This window comes from Calliopsis andreniformis, chromosome 8 (assembly GCF_051401765.1).
Source record: "Calliopsis andreniformis isolate RMS-2024a chromosome 8, iyCalAndr_principal, whole genome shotgun sequence".
Taxonomy (NCBI): domain Eukaryota; kingdom Metazoa; phylum Arthropoda; class Insecta; order Hymenoptera; family Andrenidae; genus Calliopsis; species Calliopsis andreniformis.
In genome coordinates, this window is record NC_135069.1 from 3,200,698 (window position 1) to 3,220,077 (window position 19,380).

Consider the following 19,380-nt stretch of genomic DNA (forward strand, 5'->3'; position numbering starts at 1 on the left):
CCTCTATATGAGACCTTCTATTTATCGAGTTCCCCGAACACTGGTACAAGTTTCACATCCTTGTTTCGGTCGCGAGGCAGCCTCCTCTGCAAGTGAATTTTTCATGTCATCGCCGAAATAAAGAAATATCGCTTATGGCGCTGCACTGAAGAGCCTCTCTCGCGATTCCACGGCGATCCAGAGATCTCGTTACGAATCGAATAGCGTTCGAACGAGGAACAGATTCAATTTGTATCGTAAGCTGACGAGAGGAGGCTGTAGGACGGAGCGAAGAACGGGAAAAGGAACAGGTGAATTCTCGTGATCGAATTACCATGACGCTCGAGCGCACGTGCACCACTCCTCGCACGCTTGCGTAAGCGGATCAAACGACAGGGGAACAGTACAAGAACGTTCTAATGAACCTGCAACAAAAGTGGAACGCTGCAACTCGAATTTGTATTGCGTATTACATGAAACATGAATTATCGATTCCCGTGTCCTCGCGTGTTCCGATTCTTATTAGACCCGCTTCCCAAGCTAAGCCGCGAATTTAAAGGGATTTAGGTCCCGTCGATTGCGTTACGACGCTGGTAAACGCGTCCTAATCTGTCGCTCGCGGCATGTAAATTCAATGTTCCGCGGCATTACACATTTAGCACGCTATCAAATTTAATAATCGTCCGACGATGCCGATACAGTCGGTGACGTTGTTCCTGATTTGCATCACGCTGTCGTGGCCGTAGCGCAATTCCCCCATTGTTTATTCGCAGACTAGTAAATCGGTTTAACACGCACAAACAGGATAGTTACGTGGAACAAAGGCGATTCAGGCGCGAACACTTGAACGTCGTCTGTTCTCCATCATTAATCTTCCTTCGTCTTTATCCCAGACGCGTGTGTAACAAGCAACAGTGGATTCGATTAAGCTGGCTGTCACGAGGAAAACATAGGGTGGTTGCTGCCGCTGTTCGTTCGCAAGGACACGCGTCTGACGATATGGCGTGAATTGGAAAACTTGGACACAATGGATGTGTGGGTGTCGCGGAGGCAGCGGGTGGAAAACGCTTGGAAAGAAACTGGGCTCGCTAAGTAGATTTAAGAATCGCGTCACTGTTGCACAGTGGTTCGCCGTAAGTCGGCCCGAGCTTGAATAGAACTCGGAACCGCGGCGAAGACAAGGGCCATTATGTTGGCACGTAAAGCGACGTCAGCTGAAGCTCGAGTGTCTTGGCCGTTCTTTCTTCCATCCTCAGTCAGCTTTCGTTCTCCTTCCTCTTCCTTTATGTCTCTCCGCTAGCGCAGTAATACTGCCACCCAATCGAGCCCTTCGCTCTATTCTTCACCTATTTTTTTCCCTTTCAGTCGCCTCCGTCTTCGGAGAATCACAACTCTTCCTCGAAGTTCTTTAATCCTTTGCTCTGATACTGAATTCAATAGGTACAAACTCCTTAGAAACCACTTGCATTTTTTAGTTTCCTCCTACAACGTTACATAGTAAGGAAACTCTAATTAAATGTATCCAATTCGCTTGTTTTCCGACTCTCGTTTCCTACTTTTTTCTTTTTACTTATTCACAGAGTTTGCTAACCGAGCACGGCCGTCGAAGATCGATCGAGAGTGTTCGTAACTTTGTGTTCGATTCCCGTGCAATGCCAGACTGCAGCTTGGCAATCTTGGCCGAGGTAATTTGAAAACGAGGCGTCGAGTAGTCACGTTCAGCTTCTTTATGGCGATGCTAATGATTAAGGAAACTTCAAATTTCTCTGAATTTTCCTTCATTCATTTATTTTCATTTAAAAAGCTTCCGACACTTGGCACGATCCCTCGTGAGACGGTACTTAGAGGAAGGACTTATCTGCAGGCAACGTGAATAAATGCATTTTCTGCGGTCGTCGTTATCGGAGCTCCTTACGTTGTTCCGGAAAGGGTATTGTTGCCGCTACAATACCCTTAGAGTATTAGGTGTGAGCGATGAATGCATCGTCCTCGCCTGGTATCTGCATCTAGTATGCTCTAATTCACATTACGCTTGATAAGCAATAAATTATCCTACTACTTTCCGATGAAACCGTGAACGAAGGATACGTCCAACAAGTGCGTCCATGCACGCGAGGGAACGTTCCCGCAGAAAATGAAACGCTCCGAAATCATTTGTCATTTTTTACTTTCCTTCACGTCGGAACACTCCTCGATATTCGTTCTTTATATCGCAACTTTCTCGATACGCCCCAGCCAGCCAACCGACGGGTCGTTTTTCCCTTTCCACTCGATCGAGTTATTCGGTTAACCCGACGATACACGAGAAAGATGTTTTCGGCCAGAATACAGGACACAATTTCAAGTTTCACGTACTGGGAATTGCCCTGGCCCTTTTCGTACCTATTTCAAACTTCCTGTCGATTAGGGCGAAGGGGAAGACAAGCACTATGAGTAACGAAGGGAGGATACGTGGAAGAGAGAGTAAGTTACGATCAAGGTAACTCTATCCTGTCAGGGAAATGCCTTTTGTTGAGGAAGGAGCGACGTGCTTTCGAAGAAAGGTACACCCAGACTGGAGGAAGTTGAAACGGGGCGAAACAAGGAGGGATTCACGCGAAACCGCCGTGTTTACGTAGCAAGTGGGCCGATCGAGCGAATTACCGACATGGCGATGCCTCCCCTGGCTGTTCTTCACACTCCCATTCCACTTCACGTAACCTCGAGCTCCCAGCATCCTCGGAATGGGGTGAAAAAGCAAAGTGCCGATTATATCGCAATTCCAACGTTTACAAGTTAATTTTCTATAGTGTATCGATACCACTAATGGCTGTCAACCGCGATCACAAAAGCGTTCACGGTGCAAACGTTTCATTTTCGTGCACCTGAGCTTTCCCAGTTTCGCGCTGGTCCTTTTTATTTCATAGAGGAAGCAAGGACGCATCAAAGGAAATTGGAAAATTGCGTCCACTTTAATCTGTCACGCGAGGACTTCTCTGTCCATCGGCGATTCGATCACGAAAGATGAAACGCTGCTATGTGTGTCCTACTGGGACTCGTATCTACGATGGATCTTGCATCTTTTATGGATAGGTCGATCAGAGACTCAGCAAAGGGTTGTACCCAGTGGCTAGCGCTTTCATCTTACTGGATCTTCGGTCAGTTTCCGGATTACAGACGCGACTCGCTTCGGGTCGAGATTCTCTTTCAGGAATGTTGCTTCGGCGTGATCTTCGCAAATGAGTCCAGCGGGAATTGCCTCGGCGAGTAAACGAGATTTACGCTGGAAAGGAACTTAATTGAGCGCAGGGTATTCCCTCTTCGAAACAACGTTTCGTCGCCGAGATTTATTTTCCGCATTAGGCAGAAACGATATTTAATTTGGGGACTGCCCCCGCTCCGAGATGCACTTTGCCATTTTCCTAGACCTCGATTCGTTAAAAGGATTACCTGCTCCTTGCATTATGATTTATGCGCAAAAGTCAGTTAATACATCTAAAGCTCTGATCAATTTTTCGCACGAATTTGGACCCCTCTAGTGATCCATTTTGCTTGATAGCGCGCCAAATCTGTGCAGGATCCTTAAAATAAAATTTCAACGATTGGGGAGCGAGTACACAGGTTACTCGCGTCGCTAATGAAGTATACAAAATTTGTTGCAGTTAATGTGCTCTGGATGCTTGACACCATTTAACGTTTCATTTGCTCAAGCAATTCTCCGTGCTTTTTCGTTTCTCATTTTTCTCGCGTTTTACTTAATTTTTCCGACGTCTTCGTTTCGCGCTGAAGCGGCAATTAGCGCGACCGACGCAAAGAGCGTTAAACGTTTCGCGATGCAATGAACTGTGTTTCTCTTCTTTCGGTCGGATCCTAGAAAATCTTCTGAACGTATAAATTCGTTCGACTGCTCGCGAGGGCATGCAACGTGTGCTCTCTATTGTGACAGAGAAAAACGACACCTGTGTTCCCTTTGCGCTGCTCTTGATAAGGCGATGAATAAACGATGCTTGAATAGACACACTACCTAGGGATCATATCAGGAACTTCCGCTGACGTATAATAAAGCGACACGATGAGCATCTGCGACAATTTTTATCAGTCATCCCTTGCAATCGCGTATCGTGTTGCTGTAATTTTAAATTGCTACCTACAGGCAATCGCGAAAGTTTAGATACGCTGTATGAGAAAGAAGTTCATTTATTAACTTTGCTGTGTCGGACTTGGGACATATTCTACTCATTTCTCAGTGTCTGACCTGGGGCTTATTCTACTGATTTTTCTGTTCCCGAGTTGGGATTATTCTACTGATTTCTTTATGTCTGACCTATGATCTATTCTACTGTCTTCTGCCTTGGGGCTAATTCTAGTTACAGATCGACAGTAGAATGAGTCTCCAGTCAGACAAAATTTACACGAATTTCAGACGTTTCTTCAATAATTAATATACTTTTTCATAATATAATGTACGTAGATTTTTGTGACTGACTATATCTCCAGAGAGACATGTCTCGCTACGATAATATTCAACACGTACTCGAGGCTTAAACATAGATTCTATTATCACTTCTAGCGATGCAAAGTACAGAAAATTTCCTACACCGCGTTCTTAGTATAAACGAAAGCGACGTGCAGATCCCGGTGGGATCCTTCGATATCGGTCCACCGTGGCAGAACATTTCTAATCCTGTTTGGTGCGGTATGTCGCGCGTCCTAAAAACTTAGGAAGCTATCCGAATCTAGGAAGCTTCTCCTCGGATGGCTAGCTCTCGCTGGTAATGTCTTGGTAATCTAATAATGGAAAGGATCGAGCGCCTCTCCCGTGGATAGGTGACATGTACAAACTGACAAAGCAAATTGAAACTACTGCAAGTTCGTGGTCGTTGCCGAACACAAAGACCACTCTCTAGCGACACGACGACCTGCATTGTATTCTCGGTATCCTCCTGAGAATTCCAAGCAATCGCTTTGGTCTTCAGAATCGCGCCTGCTCTTCGAAACGATTTGCCATCATTGGCTCAATCGCCCGTCACACTGAAAAAGTACGTAATTCTGAAGCATCCAACGACTCGCAGCTTTGACAGGATCCTCTGCTAACTTTTACGTGAATCTTGAAACTACTTAGAGCAAAAAGAAAAAGGATTAAGTTCGCGAGTAGTTTCGCGATCAGGAAATCAACTTATTGGAGGCTACGCATTAGCCAAATCTGATAAGAATCAGCGTGGATTACGCTGTAGCGCTCCTCTTTTCAAGTACAATTGAATCTTTAAATATGAGACGAGTTAAGGTAGACTTATAGTACGATGACTAGAGAAGACACTGAGTGTTAATTATTCAAAAATTTGCACAGCTTCTGGATACTCGAAATGTTCAGAGTCCAAATGACTTTTGTATTCAGACGAGACGAGGTATGTTTAAAAAGAGTGCAGTTTAAACGCAACACGTTGACTAAAGGAATGAAATAGCAATTTTAAATTGAACCAGCTGCGTTGCTGGACCGTCGGCAAAATTATTTTCTCTTGGCCGTAAAATGAGTGGCCAATTGAAATTTGTAATATTCTTAGGGAACGTTAAGCACATGGTAGTCGGCTGATAATATGCTTACGTGCTTGGCTAACGCTGTCGCATATTTGCATTTGCGAACCGCGGAAACAAGACACGCGGAAATTACGTTCACGGTGCTGAATAACGTAATTTATTTGATCTACTTTCACCCAAAGCCACTGATGCTTCTTCATTTACATATAAATACACATTGATGCGTCCACCGAAAACACCACTGAATAGACACACTCGTGCGATTGCTTAACCCACAGTAATTCGTTCGTGGGCTCCTCTTAACGAGGAAAATCGCGGGTTTGCGTTCGATAGGAAAAATACCCTTTTCGAGTGAGGAGTGTGTATTCGTTTGGAAGCCACTGAATTTATTCTACAGCGACGCTCAAATCCATGAACATACTCTTGGGTCAGTTTTACACACCCCTGATGCAGGAAAAACGAATCAGATTTAGAGAAGGAGCTTCTGACATAACTGTGCCAATGAAAGAACTTCTTTTCTAAAGCTTAGGACAATTCTCCGCCCTCTAATCTGAAGAAATAAGAAAACATTCAAAAGAAGGGCACAAAAAAGTCTCAATTTTCCAAGGCTCGTAGATGCTTTTTTTCCTCCAACTTCATTTACGTCACGATTTTCGTTGCTGATAAGCTCCACGCGTTTTCCTCGAGCCTTTGTCACGATCTGAGTCGAATTGCCTTTTCGCGAAATGAGAGGCAGGAAATTTCGCCGAAAGTGTCGGATTTTCACGAATATTCAAAAAGTATCAAAAGGTAGATCGCAGTTTTGGCGAACGAAGTTCGTAGAAGACCTTTGTTCGAGGGAAAATGCAAGAGCGACGAGCGTCTGCGCATTACAGGGACAGCTTGTCGCGAGAACTGTAGAAGACGAGGCTCGCAGAATTCCACGGAGCGGACAGTGCGCGGACCGCCAGCACGCGACGCGGTTGCTCCGACGCGACGCCTTCTACGTCGACTGCCACTACTGAAACGTCAAACTTCTCGAGAAAAATATACTTTTGCACGCTATTCCTCCCTGCAACCGCGACCTGCGCTCGAGAATTTCGAAACGAAATTAAATCTGTCAACTTCGAAGCGCGCAGCGAGGAGAAAATTAGCGAAGCTCTTCGATAATTATTCGATAACTCTTCGAAAACTCTTCGATAACTCTTCGATAACTCTTCGATAACTCTTCGATAAGGCTTTCGCAAGTGGTTGTCGATCCATAACGTTTACCTAACTCATCACTTGCTCTCTGACTTCGATGACTGCTCTTATCGCTGCCAGAAGGTAACGATAATGGGCTACGCGTAAACGATCGCGAAGAAGGGTTCTGCTTCATTGGAAATGGGATTAACGACTAGAATCTTTGGAACGCAATCATGGAGCGACGCTATTACATCGTGCAACATTAATGGGCACATGAAAAACGCGTAAAAGCAGCGGTGGTAACGCAGGGCTCTGCGGTGAAACATAAAAACGCAACGACGCAGGCAAACATAGGGAAGAGAAACTAATTGAGAGGCCCATGTAATGGATATTTATTGGACGTTCAGAAAAAGTACAAACATTTTGTAGGGAGAGTCTGGGAAAAGAATTGTAAGAAATGTTGAGGCGTGGAGCGGTTACGGGACCAGAGTCCAGGCAAAAAAGTTGATCAAAAGAGGATAAATAGCGCAGATCGTTGATTGTGTTTTTCTTTGGAAGGAGCGCGTTAATCGAGCGGGACTCGCGAAACATATAAATTGCGAGGAGGGTTCGAAAAATCTCGTCGGAAACCAAGGAGATCGCCAACATCGGTTCTTGTCGAGGCTGTACTCAAGAAAAATGCAGCATCCGAGGCGATATTACACGATTTTACGGTAATTCGTGCTCTTTTATATCCCCCTTCGCCCGTCATCAATAATCTAGAATACCGCGCTGTAACGTATCGTCCAAACTTTTTCAAACTTATTTTTACGAGTATCGGAATCCCATAGTTGATGCCACGATTAAAGCGTAAAAACCTCTAACCCGTGATATTAAATCTGTTGTAAAAAAAAGGAAAAAGATAGAAAGGTAGAAGCTTCAGGTTAGCAAATAACGTGGAAGCTCGATATCAGTTTTCAAAAGTGGCGAACGAAAGTTCCTGCATCTATGGCATGTATTGTCCCGTTTATCCTTGTAAGAAAATGTCTCAACTTTACGGCCTCGTGCCACGTAACTTCGACAAAGGAGTATTTATAAAGGTCACGAAGCTTCAGATACCGCGTATACAGATTTAAAGGACTCTCCCTATACTCATAATCTTTGTTTGAGCGCCACTCCAGAGGTCCATCCCTATTTCTTTCATCCTGACTCCTGTTGCTGCCGAGCTATACTCGCTCAAGATCGCGTGGAACCTCTAATTTTAATCCCCTACAGATGCTTTCGAAAGACTCATATACGTCCCCTAGAAGAGTAAAGCATCCTTCACTTTTTAAATGTGATTTAATTACGATAAAACGATTACGATACCGTGCGCCAAAGACTGGTAAACAAGTGAACGATCCCAGTAACAAGCTCAGCGAAACGAAGCTTTTAAAGCTGCGGCGATCCTCTATGTCCTCCATTAATTCTAATAAATGCAATCGACAAAGTTAGACGCGCCCGCGGATCCCGACTGGCCCTGTTGCAGTTGCTTGCAGGCGAGTTTTGCTTGTATCGGTTCGCCCCCAAAATGATCCTCGCAAAATTCACTTTGGCCCCTGTTCGACTTTCCTCGCCGAGAATCAAACTTCGTGCTTTAATTATGGTGTTGTTCGTTAAACACCGCGCGCACCGTATAAATCCGTAATGGGTGGGTCGAAAGGGCCGAGAGAATATGACAATAATTTACGCGTGGTTGCAGATTTTCCCTAACAAACCTCTGGCAGTAGGTCAAACCGCGAAACGAATTTCCGAGTCTTCATTCAGGGGAAAAAGAAACGTAATCAGCCGAGAACTTTGGCAAAAATCGTGGAAGCTTAATGAACTTTCTGGGAAAATTGCTTCCTTGTTCGGCTCTCCTAGTCACCTAGCCACTCTTTTCTTCTTTCTCCTGGAGAAACTCAATGAGTGCCATTATTCAAAACGTATTGCTCGACGCGTTCGGGAAATTCCCTCACAGATCTGCGGAAGGGAGGCAACAGGCGCGACGGAAAGTTTCGATCGCAAGAAAAAGACTTAAAATACGAACTTCATCTGCTTCTCTGGAATATAAGTTTGGGATTCCGAATCATAAGGCGTTCTTAGCGTATATCTACGCAAGTACGAAATCCACGAATCCGAAAGTAGTAATCCTTGTTCAGATTCCCCAGAGAATCGGAATATTCTGTTTCCAGACGCGGAGGCAATCGGGCCTGCATCTGCAGGCTGAGTTTCTATTCAGAAACTTATTTCCCTGTACGACTAGCTGATCGAATTTCTTTAACGTTTTCTCATTTGTGAAGCGAATCGTTAATAATGAAATGCTTCTGCATTGGCAGCTCCAGTCAAAAATATGCCTCCTATACTACACTTTCAAGCTTGATTACCTTGAATTAGAACAAGAAATTTATTTAACAAAAATATTCCCTCTGCCTTCAATGCAGTTTCGCAGTTATTTATTCTCTTGTGCTTCTAAGACAGACAAGTTCAAGGAACTTGTGACACTTGAGTTGTTAACATTGCAGGAAGACAGGGATGCAGTTGAAACGAAATGTTCCCTCTAATGTTACCATACCTTTGTTACGTCAAACTGTTTGAAATATTATAGGTCGGATATATTATTCGACTCACCCCTTACGTGTCCAGTCAGACTCCCCTGCCATCGCGACGCTATTAGTCTCTGTCCCTTTTCTTCCGTAGAGTGTTTCGCGCAGGGAATACACGTAGCACAGAAGCAGAGTTTACTTGGTGTGGTAGGTCAGGGGGTCGAGAGGTCCACCCTTACACGAGACTTCGAAGCTTCCAGTCTTCTGTCAAGCGGGTGTCTATCGAAAATGTTACGTGCTACGTTTGGTTCCATTCTCTGCCTGGAATAAAAGGTGGGTGGAATTATATGAAACGAAGCCCCAGAAGGAATCACCTCGATTCGAGGAAATAGATCCACGTTTCAGAATATAATTTACCATGGGATTTCACCCGCAAACAGGGAGCTTCGTCGCGACCCGAAATGTCTCGCCTCCACCTAAAAATAAAAATCAGAGTTCAGCGCGACGCAATTAGAGGACCTGTAAATTAATTTGCACATTGTTGCTAAGCAACGCCGCAGCAGTGTCTCTTTTTACAAGAAACTGTCACCAGACGCGCGTCAACCCGCTAGAAATTTCATACATGACATAGAGATTATCGAGAATATAAAAAAAAAAAATATATTTCCCGACGATAGCACGCGTATACTTTGCCGCGCGATCTGTGCATCCATGCATACCTGGAATTCGATTCGCATTTCCATGCATAACAAAAGATTCGCGCAGATACCCGCGCAATAATTTCTCCCCGCGCCACCCTTCCCGTGGCATTTGATCCTTAGATTGTGCAGGATCGCGCGCGACCGTTAGAAAGTCAATTACGTTAAAAGGCGAGATAGAACAGGGGGATCTTTGTTAAGCCAGAGATGCTGTTCCCTCTGGCGAGATCGGCGTTACGCAACGTGAGAGGAAGACTAAACTAAATAGCATTGTTTAATCGCTATCATCGTTTACGCGTACTTAGCTCGTTCGAGCAAGGTCAGAAGTTGCTCTAGCGTGGCAATAAAACGGCACCGGAGGGTACTCGTTAACATACCTCGCCCGCTCCCGTTTCCACGACGTTACATTAAGCAGATTGCGCGAGCGTTGATTTTCTATCCACGGAACGCGTAGGAAGAACGAACCCACCCGCGATACGTCTCGCCCCGAAGTGTATTCGCAGTGTCGGAGCAGTCTGACAGATGCTAGCAGTTTCCCCTGTCGCGGATAAATCTGACTTCTCTAATCGCAATAAAGGAAAGCACGCTGGAATGGTACGCGCTGCAGTCGTTCCGTGTCGACGCTAAATTCGATTAAAAGACTGGATGACCAGGGGGACGCGTTATTGTCCCCGCGACGCTAATTGCCAGTTAGCTGGCTTACGTGGAAGCGCACTTTCTCTAAGTAATATTTATGCTGAAAAAAGTCTCGGTTAATGGACAGGCCTGGTAGGCCGTAAATCGTTAATGTAATTCCAAAAACGGTTCAACGCCGCACGCCGACACAATGGAGCCTCGGTCATTTGTCCAGTTTGCTTTCGTTTCAAACCCTTTAGCGCTTTTACCTTCGGCTTTGGTACTCTAATTGACTGTGTGGGTCGATATTGCCGTGAGAGTGATGCAAAGTTTGGACGATATCGAACATGGAAATGTGAGGAATTGAATCTGTGAGTTGAAGAATAGTGCAAGCACTGAATTAATAATCATTATGTAAATTTAATACTAGAGGGTTCAGAAGGTAAGTGTATTAAGTCGTACAGAAAATAAGTGGACTTAATGAGGTCTGGTTCTGGGGACCAAATATGTACGTATGAAAAATGCATGGAACTGCATGCTGAGATCAAATAAGATATCAAAATGTGGTCTCTGGACTTGTACTGTTCTTCAATACACCGATTCAACTCTTTTTTAAGCCTTTTGTAGTCGTAAGTTAAGCTATCTCTGAGTGTAATCTTCGATTATTTAGACCTGGGTTTCTCAATCATTTTTAAGTTGTGGCTCTTTTCTGAATATCAGCCACTTTTATGGCTGATTCTTCCCCCTTTCCTACACCTTTCTATGTTTCCCCCTTCTATTCTTCCTCACCCCTGTTTTACGCCTCTTCTATTTATTCTCCTTCCTATTTTTTTTTTACCCTCATTTCCCCTTCTTCACGTTGCCCCAAAAATTCTATGACCCCTAGAGAGCCATATCACCCCATTAAAAACCCTCGATTTAAACTCACCCTCCCAAAAGATCGAAATCCACTATCCAAAAATGCTAAGACCTGCGTTTTCTATAAATTTTCAGATGAGTAATAGCCGCCAGGACGCCCTGAGTCGTCGGAACAGCGACGGCGACTGATTATGACGCGCGTCCGCACGCGCCGCGATCTTTCTCGTCTCCTACCATTCTCATCCTCCGAGACCTTCCACCTTCCTCGCAACCTGATCCTCCTCCTCCTCGGCCTCGTCTCCGTCCGCAGCGTTTTGCCGTGCAGCGAAAAAACGAGGCCCCAGAGCCATGACCTCGCCACCTTTCCTTATCACACCGACACCGCGGAAAGGAAATATCCCCGAAGGGAGCACGACGATTCCCGCGTCTGGATCCAGCACGATTTGAACCAGGACGAGATTTCCAGTTCGCCGGAGCAGCCCGACGGCGTCGAGGTCGACGACAGTCTTGACGAGCGAGCGTCGCGACAGGGGACGAGTTCTTTGAAGCAGATGACTCGAGCCGCGAGAAAATATGCCGATTCCAACAGCGAAACTCCTAGCAATAACGACGAGGTCCGTCGACGGCACGAGAGGCGGAAATTTCGTCGAGAGAACGATTTAAAAGCGAGGATCGATGGGACGCAGGTCAGCGCTGGTTACAGTTACCCTCTGAAGAAGCTTATCAGCTTCAGGGAGAAAAGGAATTTCGGGAGGAAGCGTAAATCGGAGAGGAAGGCCGCGAGTCTGTTTGGACTAGAAGAAGCTCTCGATTGCGAGGAATGTGACGAAGAGTTTGAAAGCAATGATCCCAGGTCCATCAGGAGGAGCAGATCTGACAAAGCTGTGAACGTTCCCGACGCCAAGGAGAACAATGCGACCGAGCGCCCGGACCATTCCTCGGAAGTGGATGGCAATCTGTCAGCTTCGAACGATAGTAACGAGGAGCCTTTCACGGGCTTCGAAGGCTCTCAGAAATTCCCCATAAAAGTCACGTACCGACCGCCAGTGGCCCCTCAAGTAGAAAAGTTCGACAGGCGGCACTTCGGCCCGCCCAAAATGGACATTCCTGAAACCACTAGCTCACCTTACTCCTCCACAATGTCCCCAGATCTGCCTAAGAGTCCTGGCAAGGACGTTCTTCATCGTCATCGTAAAGTGGACGAGAATACAGAAGAGGAAAGAAAACAGGAAGAAGAACGAAAGCAGGAAGTGGTTGAAATAAATGGAGCGACTAACGATACCGCGGATGATCTCTGGTTACCTGGTGCGTCGTCTGGGCGACGCTCCTCGAATATAGGCGGGAAGTCTCCAGAGGAGAGACGCGTCACGACGTTCTCCACGTCCCCGCCGATGACGACAAGTGTCAGTGAAAAGAAATCGGAGAACGAGGAAGGCGAATCGCGGGAAGATCGAAACGGTGTTACAGTGTCGAACGTGAGAGCTATCGAGAAGATTAACATAACTATTCTGGGTCTGTTCGAGATGACGCGACGTTCAGAGCCCAGACCTGAAGGACCCAGCGAGCTGCAGGCAGCCAGACTTGCTGTCGAGCGTGTCAACGAAATGAATGTCTTATCCAAGTTCAGGCTACGGCTTATTCATAATGATACCAAGGTAAGAGCGATTTTACTTTGGCTTATCGATCGCGAACGAGTTAGTTTGCAGAGGGATTAGTTACGCCACCTCGACTGATCGTTACTGTAAGGTTCGACGGGAACAACATTTTGGTAATTACCTCTTTCAAAGAGTTTCGAAGTTTCCCAGAGCGAGCGAGAACTTACGAGAGAAAATTTCTTGGTGATCCTTCAAGTCCGTGGTTCCCTGTACAAAATACGCGCCCTCCACTGAGCGATCAGACTTTCGACAGCCACCGCAAACCTCTCGAAAATACATTACCACGAAACGGTTTCTGTGGTAGTTTCCTGGCGCTTCGAGGTACCCTATTCTGCGTATCCGTCGAGTTTCTCGAGAAAATTGAGATTGAAAATTAGGAAGAAAAATATTTTCTTTGAATATTTGAGCTGTTTTAATTCTAAATTCAGTGAATTATAAAGAGAACAAAATTTTGTTCTGTTTCGTTTCTCAACAAAAACTTGAAAGTTTCTCGGATTTGGATGTTTTCTCACGACAGAAATATTTTTAACAAATTCCAGGAAAAGGTAGCAATGTTATGTGGGTTAAAATTTCACTTCTAAATTAGTTTTCCGCGTATCTGGGAATTACGTCCATTTAAAATTTCATATTCAGTTCGTTTGTGTCGTGACTCGCAGAAACATTGACTCTCGAACGGGCATTCCGCGCGATAACGAGAATAAATATTAAATTTCGTTTGAATTACGCGATACTCAGCCGTCTCTGCGCCCCTCTGCTCGTGGCTTTTGTCGTCCCTCCTTTTTCGAGCTGGACCGCCAGGGACAAACGTCAACCTGTTTTCCGTACAGCCAACCTTTTTTCCCCCTGTTTGTGTCAACTGCCACTCCTCGTTTCCACATCAACGCGCTGTCGATAACCGTATAACGCGGGGGTCGTTAGTTTTCCTCTCGAAAATGTGACTTCACCAAGCGCAATTAAATCGCGCGTCTTTGTTTGATCGGAACAGCGCACACTCGAACCTCGTCGATGGCTCGCGTGAGTCTTTGTGTCGAGGGAAAACCGCAGGAAAAAAACAGCCTGCGTTCATTTCCTCTACCATCGAGTCCTCGAATCAACGATACTGCTTGAACAGGCATTTTCATAGAGGCACAGGGCGCGCGGAGTGCGATGAACAAGCATAAAAAAAAAGAGAAAAGAACGAAACAGTCGTACTTACGTCTGCTCAGCAAGAGAGAATCTTAATGTATGCATTATGCAGGCGGCTACTTTGTAAACGAGAAACCAGAAAAAAGAATTAGCTCAACAAGTAGCTGGTAACACTTTAATTCCTACGAATTAGCCTCCCCGAATGGCAAGCTGTGTGCCCGCGGTCACGGACGAACGTGAACTGATTACAAATCAGTTTTTGTGACCCCTCCCCAAAACTTCCTTTCGTCCCCTCCAAAGATAAACGAAGAAGGACGATCTACCTCTGTTTGTTGACAGAGCGTCCTTGTTCGTACGACATCCTTACAGCCCTGCATTCCCTTGGGGAATTAATGATCCTTCTTCCTTAGAGTAAAATCTTGGGATCCCAGGAAGGGTTTGGAGAGGGAGTTGATTCAACTGGCAAAGGAATTATCTGTCCCCCTGGTGATAACTGTTTGCGAGTACGTATACTTGGTATTCTCTGAACTAGGTAAAGTGTTCATTCCAGAGCTCTTGCGATGCACTATCACGAGATTAAGAGTCCCTTACAGCACTGATCGTTTCTCACTGTGAAACTTCGTGGTTCCTTTTCCCTCTGACAGAGTTTCATTAAATATGAGCCCGAAGCGTTGCACAGCTTTTATGTGTCTGTGCTCAATTCGTCGGGATGCGTGTGCCTCGTTCTTACCCTCGTTTCCTTGTGTGCGTTTGTCTGCTGGGCTTGAATACTGGTGAAAATGGGATTCGGAACGAGGAACAGCCGTAGGCCATTTGTAATTTAACCAATCCCACGCTGACAAAGTTCTCGAAAGGTTTACGCTTTCTAGGAGTGCTTAAAAAATGCGAACTTTCGCATGGCTCCTCTGCTCTCCCCTTTTCACAGTTTTCTGCTTCAGAAGTGAAGCGTTCATCAACGAAATGCTCTTCCTTAACCCTGAATATTCACCGTTAATTTGTTTACGCTCCACGAGAATTTGCATACCTCGCGACAGGATGGCAGAACTCTGCTCGCTCTTTTTCCAGCCTCGTTAATGAACAGGAAGGAAGATTGTTGTCTCCCGTTGAAATGCTTTCCTTGTTCTGTAGAAAATGTGACATTGCTCTATCTAACTGCTGCACTTTGAGTTTGCCAAGTGACGCTGGTGAAAAATTGAACGATAAAAATTTGTTACTCTACTTCAACACGCTAATCGAATTTCAGAGCATTTCATTGTCGTCATGTAAATTAATTATGATTTCATAAAAGAAAAAGTTAGCGGAGCTACAGCGTGACCAGACGCAATTAAGGAATAGGTTCCGTGTCCAATTCTATTATACACTCCGCGGGCCCTACTTTCCCACGGTACCTAGTATTTCCTGAAATATCATTTCCCCTTTACTCGACGGAACGTCAAAATGAAAAAGAACGTACCAGTCCCGTGGGCGTGGAGATTAAAGTGGGACCCTGTTTCGAAAAGTGGGTTATATTGAAAAGCCTGTCGCTCTCAGTGATATCGAATTAACCTACAGATGCAAGAAAAAAACTGCAGTATTTCAAAACTCGCAGCTCCCGAATTTATGCATATAATCAGGAAAAAGTTTCGAAAACCGAATTGTTGTAAGCTCGTGCCTGTCACACAAACTTCTGCATTTCCATCGAATCACTGTTCCCCAGGAAATCGAGCACGCTTGGATAAAAACAATTGGCCATTGTTCGTTCCAGTGCACATCGCAGAAGATAACGCCGCGTTAGTAGAGCACATCTCGTACTGTTATTATGATTGTTTTTCTCTAAACAGCGACGAGCGAACTTTTCGATACAGTGTCATGGGACGTGCATCGCATGCTCATCGCGACTCTATCTTCTGCTACATGAGTAGCCTATTCCCTACTTCGTTCATTCATTTTCCCCTCGAATGTGTCTCAAATAAAGACTCAGTGCTAATAATGCTGACCCGAGTCCTCGTCGAATGCCGATCACGCGCGTCCCCGAGAAGTCGATCGTAAAACCTGTTGGTCCCAATGGAGGAAATTGAGCATTTTCATAACCATTATTCCAGTCGCGAGCCGAAGACTTAGATGAAAGGGCACGCCTGACGTGCCATTTCTAAGGCGAAACGAGAAAGTTTGATTAATTGCCGCGAACCGCCCGCACGCTCTGTTCACCGACGAAATCGAGGCGAACCTCTCATTACGCTAAACCCTTAAAATCTCTCGGTACTTTCCTCGAATGGAGTCTCCACGCCGTGTTTCCATGACTTGCACGGCATATAAAGTGACAAATTTACGAGACAATCAAACTTCCAGCCAGTAGTCCGTTTTTGCAAGACACATAACTTTCTCGCCATAACTTCGACAATTACACCTCGAATAATCTTTATGGACTATTACCGTGGCTAATGGCACATTTTCGTCGACCCGCGCGTTGAATAAATCTCTGCGCTCTGGTTGCTAACATCTCTTAAGCTTAGAAGAATAAGCAAGCAGTTCTTTCTGGAATTAAATCGTTGACTACTGTAATCAATGGTTTATAGAAGTAGATGGGAATGAATTACTCTAATTATAATCCCAGTCGCTCCCGAATCTGATGCGCTTTTCCATTTAGGATATCCAGGACAATTAAAGACGACAATGTCATTTCGTCTTCGACCCTCGCCTGTGCTCACCCCCTTGTCATTTCCCCTGCTTTCCTCCTTTTAATTTCCATCGTTTCCTACTGAATTACTCTAGTTCGCCTAACCATAAATCTGGACCAGTCAAAGGACGAAAATTTAAGGTTGCTATAAACCATCCGTGAGTGGCTCCAGCCAAACGAGATACTCCGATCCTACTCAAACCCTTCTTCCTTCGAGACTGATTATATTTCGCCTTTGTCGACGCTGAGGGTCACCCAGCGAAATTCGTATTTTCGTTTCACGCTTCACTTCCCTCGTCCCTGGTCTTCAAAAGGATATGCATTGCGATACGCACGAGAGGGTGGAGTTCACCTTTGAAAGATTGGATCCTGGCAGGGTAACTCGAAGCTGAAGGCAGCTGACTTAGAGAGCCTTGGGCTGTCTTCTAGGAAACTTGTACGTCTAAGTAGAAAAGGGAAGTCAAGTGACAGGCACTCGTCAAATAATAAGTCGAGCGCCGTCGACACGATTCGAGATCTCCTTTCCTGTCTTCTGGATCTGTCACTCGCTTATTGCTTCTTCCATCGCGTTATTCGACCCGGAGCCATCCGCTCCGATATTTTCACGACGAATAAAAAACAGAGAAAAATAAACAGAAAATAAGTGGTTCTTTGATATAGTAACCCGAATCGTCGTTTTATATCCTCTGAATCCAGTCTCTCTCAGGGACTGTCATCTAATGTCAACTCAGGCACAGTTGGAACAGGAGAATCTGATTGAATTAGCGGTACTCCCTGAGTATTTGGCACTCCCTGACGTCTTTCGTTTTTCAATTATTCCTAAGAAACTTTTCCACCGTCTGAACGAGAGCATTCGTAATGAGCTTCTGGCGCTGCTGCTTCAGAGGAAAAGATTCCAGTGGTTTCGCGAGGATACTTGACAGCTGATGGACGGCTGTGATGTTACGTGCTATCAACAGCCACAGGGAGGCTGGGGAATGCAGAGAGAGAGACGAGGAACAATTGCGAAAATAGGGATCGACGATTACGGGTCATCTAGGTGGGCCAGCCTCCAAAACTTTTCGCCATATGTACACGTCCAGCGTTTCATAATCTTTCTCGCCCTCTATTTTTCACCGAATCTATCGCGGATACCGCAACACCCCTGCATTCATGGAGGGTTTCGGTCCTGAGGTCCGACGGTGACAAATAGGGAATCGTTTGGCCGAAAGAATTTCCCACATGCTCCCAGGAAACGTCGAAAATGTTTTAGTGGTTATTAAACGGTCGATTGGTCCAGCAATTTTTCGGAAGAGAATAATAGGCGAGAACGATCCGACAATTACGTGAATACACGACGATTAACCACGTGCGCGATAATTGGCTCGTCACGGTTAGTTAACCAGCAAGCGGAATCAAACGCGTCACGCGCGCTGCTATCGATAAAAATTCGCAGACGCAATCAGCAATCTATCGGCCTGATCCGGTAATACGTGGATCGTCGCGGTACCTTCGACGAGATTGCATCGAAAGCACTTTTTAAACGGCTGTGAGAGAGCGAGAAGAGCGAGCGTGTCGAATTGTGTGATTAAATAAGATTACAAAGGGATTGAAAGAGCGTGTTAGAAGATCGAAGCGTGAAATATGCACTTCCGAGACGTACCAAAGTCGCGGGAAATTGGTTTTCGAGTCGGCGGGAAAAAACAGAGCGGAAGATATACGAGTTTCCAGGAAGCAGTGAACTGATGATGAAACGCGGTGTTAGGGTAATCCTTTAGAAAATGAGAAACGACGTTCTTCGTTTCGGGGCACGGAAGCCTCGGTACACCCACGCGAATGAGGGTTTAATGAAAACATCGCTCTGATATATGCACTCTCTTACCACCTTTCAATATAAAAACCGCATCAAAGTATCTCAGTATATACTCAGATCTAAAAAATAACGAACGTCTAAGTGTCAACGACTGAACTCCCTTGAAATACCGCGTTTCGACATCTACGAGGATAGTTACGAAATTTCAGAGCAGAGATAGCGTGAAAAAACGCCTCAAATACTTTTCAAGAACTCTGGACACCGAGAGGAAACGTTGGGTGCTGAAAGTATACCGTATCGTGCCATCAGAACTTGGAGCGACGCTTGCGAACTTGTGCCACTTTGTGGTATAATCCTGCAGTGGAACAAAGTTGCGTTCTATCGCGAGGCGCGTTAACCCAAACCCGGTTCATTCGAGATTACGCTGTCAAAACTTGTACTTCCCTAGCACGCATCGCGTCATAAATCTGTATCGTCGCGGGATAAAATTCACTGGAGAATTCAATGCAGAGAGAGAACTGCGTTGAACAGATTGGCTGAACTGTCCACTCGCATGAAAGTCATCCCGCTCTCGGAGGACACCCTGATCGCGTCGCCTTTAATTTTCTCCAAATTGATGTATCGCGAGGGGGAAGCACAAACGAGCCGAGCGCATTATTTCTGCCGAGACAACTTTGAGATTAATCGAGCGATTTTTCAATCTCTGCTTCCCTGTGCTCCTTCTTTTCTTTCGCCACAAAAAGCCGCGCGAGGCATCGAAAATCCTTCTCTATGTCTCACT

At 45.4% G+C, this 19,380-nt stretch overlaps 1 protein-coding gene across 3 annotated transcripts in view; it reads left to right on the forward strand.

Annotated features, from left to right (window-relative positions):
• The first annotated feature begins 7,221 nt into the window (after positions 1 to 7,221).
• Positions 7,222 to 19,380, forward strand: part of Gaba-b-r3 (gamma-aminobutyric acid type B receptor subunit 3) — a 35,899-nt gene continuing 23,740 nt past the window's right edge. For all 3 annotated transcript variants that reach the window (XM_076383182.1, XM_076383183.1, XM_076383184.1), the window contains exons 1-2: positions 7,222 to 7,370; positions 11,507 to 13,026. In XM_076383182.1, the coding sequence (XP_076239297.1) occupies positions 11,563 to 13,026 (1,464 nt within the window). In that variant the 5' untranslated portion in view covers positions 7,222 to 7,370; positions 11,507 to 11,562. The remainder of the gene's footprint in view (positions 7,371 to 11,506; positions 13,027 to 19,380) is intronic.